General features: G+C 46.4%; 1 protein-coding gene across 1 annotated transcript in view; it reads left to right on the top strand.

Annotated features, from left to right (window-relative positions):
- Rpl7 (ribosomal protein L7) overlaps window positions 1-578 on the top strand; it is a 3,230-nt gene extending 2,652 nt beyond the window's left edge. The window contains exons 6-7 of the mRNA XM_013518196.1: window positions 1-211; window positions 516-578. Coding sequence (XP_013373650.1) covers window positions 1-210 — 210 coding nt within the window. The 3' untranslated portion in view covers window position 211; window positions 516-578. The remainder of the gene's footprint in view (window positions 212-515) is intronic.
- The last annotated feature ends 4,053 nt before the right edge of the window (window positions 579-4,631 follow it).

A 4,631-nucleotide genomic window follows, 5' to 3' on the forward strand; every position in this document is an offset into this window, starting at 1 on the left:
GGTAAATATGGCATCATCTGCATGGAGGATCTGATCCATGAGATCTATACTGTTGGAAAACGCTTCAAAGAAGCAAATAACTTCCTGTGGCCCTTCAAATTGTCCTCTCCACGCGGTGGGATGAAGAAAAAGACCACCCATTTTGTGGAAGGCGGTGATGCTGGCAATAGGGAAGACCAGATCAACAGGCTTATTAGAAGAATGAACTAAGGTGAGATGTTGCATCCCAAAAGGGGTTGTCTTAACAGGAAAAGTGATTTTTCCCAGTAAGTATTGATAGTGATTTTAAGTTAAACTTCATTCAGTACTCTGCTGGAGAAGGGGACATAGCTTAAAATTGATTTAGCTACTCCTTTGGGGGACCTTTGTGGAGGGAACGCCCCTTTGTTATGTCTGCTTGAAAGTACGAATTCAGGTGTCCTTTAAAGTGTAACTCAGTTGTTACAGCTTCATAACTGAAATGTGTTAATTATTGGCTGCGAGATTGTTTAATAGGCTTATTTTTTCCCTTTCAGGTATCTACCGTGGTGTTTTTATGATTTGGTCAGTTAATAAAAGTGTCTGCTTCCAAATTGAAATGTATTGGTGATTTTTTTGTTAGTCTCTCTTTACCTTTCCTTAACTATAGTAGTAAATACTGTTGTGTGAGGGAATTCAGTCAGATCGACAGTCTATTTACTTGCAAAATCAGGGTCCACTTTGTCTCCTATGAAAGTATGCCAAACACACTTAGTCTTTGTGTGCAAGCTATCATGTGAATGTCTTCCTCCTTTGCATTTCGTTTCTGTGTTCTTGTATTTTACCTATACAAGTTGATTCTATTACACATTATGGGCATTACATAGGAAGAAATGAAATTTTTTCAGAGTATCTTAACACTTTCATAGTGAAATAGGTGAGCAAAAACTTGCAAGTTTTGGATTTTGGGTTTCTTTGTTGTTTTCTGAGTCAAGGTCTTTGCTGTGTAGTTCAGGCTGGCCTCAAACTCATTGCAATCCTCCTGCCTCAGCCACCCAAGTCCTGGGATTACGGGCATGTATTCCCATGCTCTTTGACTAAGTGTAAAGTGTATCCTGAAATAACAATAAAAGTAAAAAATTGCTAGTTATACAAGATGATTAATTAACTGCTTTTGAAAAATTGAAACTTTCTATACAAATATGTCAGGAATTTCTTTGAATTCTCTATTCATGATCTTGGAAGGTATTTCCATAGTTTAGTGAATTCTAGGGAGAAATAAAAAAGATACATTATAAATCAAGTTATGCTTGTAATCTTTTGTAGAAATTTATTAGTGTACCGTTTCAATATTATGCTCTCTAGGTGGAGCCAAAGAGTTTAGGGTTTGAAACTTGGTTTTTTACTGTTGTAAACAGTGCATCTCCAGACTTTGTTCCCAGTGTTCTGGGGGTGGGCGTGTCTGAAGGTGTTGGAGCCTGGGCATCAAAGGCCAGATTTCAGATGAACAGGGGTCATCGGTGACCTTGGCAGGGTCAGTATCAAGAATAGCTGGGGAAGCTGGGCGCGGTGGCGCATGCCTGTGACCGCAGCACTTGGGAGGCTGAGAAAGGAGGATTGCTGTGCATTGAGGCCAGCCTGGATTAGACAGTAAAACCCTGTTTCAAAAAAACAGAATGGTTTGGGGACTAGTTACACAGATGGCACATTGCTGTCGCTGTGGGTGGTGAGTGGGTTAAATGCGGGTCCTCACTGGGCTGGAAGTAACAAGCCAAGCGCTGTGCTGCAGGGTGGAGGTGCCTATCAAGGTCTTTTGTTCTGTTTTTTTAAAGGCCAGTTGGATTCGCAGCAAAATTGAGCAGTAGGGCTTAAGCATACTTTGATCTCCACAACCTCCTCCACCGTCAGCTCCCTGTCCGTGTTCTTTGTTACAGTCGGTGAACTTACACTGACCAATGGTCACACAAAGTAGTAAGGCTTGTGCTGTGCTGGCTGCAGGGGAGTGGCCGCCTGGGGTGCAGGGGTGGAAGGTGTGGCCTCTAGTTGGGTTCTGTCTGCAGTTGGGGTTTTCAGCTCTTTTCCATTAATCACTTTCTGAGTAGGGTCAGAACCAGAGGGTTAGGGACAAGAGCATAGGGTGGCAGTTTCACCACATGTGTATTCCCATGTCCATCCTTTAATAGTCCAGCTTTTTCCTGGGTCTTCCCCTAGCTCTCCTGCCTTTGTTACAGCTCTCTGGCACAGTGGTTGAAATGGTTTCTCTTTTTTTTTTTTTTTTTTTTTTTTTTGTCTTTCTGAGGTAGGGTCTTGCTGTGCAGTTCAGGCTGGCCTTGAGCTCACTTCTTAGTCCAGGCTGGTCTCACAACAATCCTCCTGCCTCAGCTTCCCGGTGCTGGGATTATAGGCACAGACTACCACATCTGGCTGAAATGGTTTCTTGGAAGGTTTATTTGTGATTAGCAGAGTTAACTGCTGGTTTTAGAACCAGACTGCTTGGGTTCATATTTAGCAACAGATTTGGACCAGTAAATAACAAACCCCATGCCTGGGGTTTTAGTGATGAAATATTTCGGTTATACAGAGTGCTCCTTGGTATTCGTTGTGTAACTTGCATTTGCAGTGGTTAAGATGGAAAGTCGGCTTGTGCGTCTGATGGGTGGGACAGCACAGATGTGCGGTCAGTGCCTGGGGATACACGGATGGGGTGGAGGCTCTTGGCGTGGGGTGCACTTCCCCTGGGAAGATAGAGTTCTTTGTGCTGTTTTCTTGATGGTTTTAATTGTTAAAGCAGCCAAAACATTGTTTGTTCTCTTCTTTTAGGTAGTGAGGTTTTTAAGGCTAGACCTTTGAAGATCCTAGTATCTGGCATACAGCAGGTTTTCTTAAATGATTGTATGTTTCCCATTGTAACAAGTTATTACCACAACTTTAAAATGTTTTGTGTTAATGTCTTACAGCTTTTTTTTGGTCTTTTTGAGACAGGGTCTCGGTAAGCAGTGCAGGCTGGCCTTGAGCTCACTTTGTAGCCCAGGCTGGTCTCGAACTCACAACGATCCTCCTGCCTCAGCCTCCCAAGTGCTGGGATTACAGGTGTGCTCCACCACACCCAGCTTTTCGGAGGCAGGACCCTTTTTCCTTCTGAAGTCTACAGAGAATGTTCCCTTTCATCTTCAAAATGGAAATTCTGCTTCCATCCTGACGTCTTTTTCTGATTTTCCCGCCTCTGCCCTCTTAGGAGAACTTTTATGGTGACGTTGGGCTGTCACAATTGTCCGGGATAGTCTCCTGGATTGTACGGTCCACAAAATCCCTTTTTGTTGCCCCATGAAAGTTAACAGCATGTGCACAGATTCCAGGAGTTAGGGATTGGAGACCTCTGGGCCGTTTTTTTACTTATTTCTGGCTGCCCAGCCATTCCTCAAAACTAAAGCTTTATGTGATCCTCTTTTTTCATAGCATGTCTTAAAATCTCAACTTCTTTTCTGTTACTCTGCCTAATGTAAGGCTTGATTCTTAACCTCTTTGGTCTGCCACTTAGAGCTGTATTACTACCCCCTCAGGGCAGTAGCCATTTAAAATTTTGAGTCTGGGTGGGTGGTGCATGCATGTAATCCCAGCACTTGTAAGGCTGAGGCAGGAAGATTGCCATGTGTTTGTACTACATAGTTGAAGGCCTGAACTACATACTGAGACCCTGTCTTGAATAAAAGTTCAATTCTCTAGTTGCTGCTACATTGAAGTTGCTGGGTATTGGTGAGGGACAGTGGTGGCAAGGAGTGGCACCTGAAATTGGGTTTATGGAAATTACATCACTTTAGAAATTGTGGCGAGACAATGCTATATAGTAATAGAGCATGTTAGGGGACCACGGTTTGTGCTGTGTAGACTGGAAAATTTCACAAAGGTAGAATTTAGGTACCTGAGGGTCCTTTGAGAAAAGGTGGAGTGGTAAGCAGGGGTGTAATAGCCAAGGGGATTATTCTGAGGTGCTGGGAAATGAGCCTACATCCCAGCTTTTTTGAGTTTTTGAGGCGGTGACCGAAAGTCAGCTTGTGATCATCCCAGCTCAGCCTCCCCAGTGGCTGGGATTACAGGCCGGTGCCAGTGCACCTGCCCTGAAGGTAGTTTCCCCAGTGGGAGGTGAGGGATGGGGCGTACAAGCCAGGCAAGTGCCCCACCGTTGTGCTGTATCCCCGGCGCGTGGTCACTTTTTTGGTACTGGGAATCGCACTCGGGACCTTGCGCCTGCCGGGCGGGCGCTGTGCCGATGAGCTGTCCCCGGCTCACTGATCACGGACTGAGACAGCCCAGCCTACTGCTTAGCACGGTCCTGCGTGGGTGTTCTTCCGCTTCGCAGCCGTGCGTGGGTCTCCTTTTCTCCTGGATTCTGCACGTGGGGTGGGTGATGAACGCGTGGCCTGGTCGGGTTGGTAAGTGCACCCTTGCGTCCGCACGCGGGCCTAACTCCTGCACCCGCTGTCACAGCCGAGTGGCGGGCCGGCGTTCTGCCCAGGGCCGGCTGTGGCGCGGGCCGCTCAGGGTCCTACCAGGGTGTGTGGAGCGCAGGCAGTGTCTCGGGGACGCGACACCGGGAGCCGGGGTCCGCTTGCAGCCGGCGGGCCGTGTTAAACCGCCGAAGCAGCGTAGCGTGGCGACTCGGCGACACAGTGCGG

The sequence above is a fragment of the Chinchilla lanigera genome, unplaced genomic scaffold (assembly GCF_000276665.1).
Source record: "Chinchilla lanigera isolate Chin_1 unplaced genomic scaffold, ChiLan1.0 scaffold00043, whole genome shotgun sequence".
NCBI classification, from domain to species: Eukaryota; Metazoa; Chordata; class Mammalia; order Rodentia; family Chinchillidae; genus Chinchilla; species Chinchilla lanigera.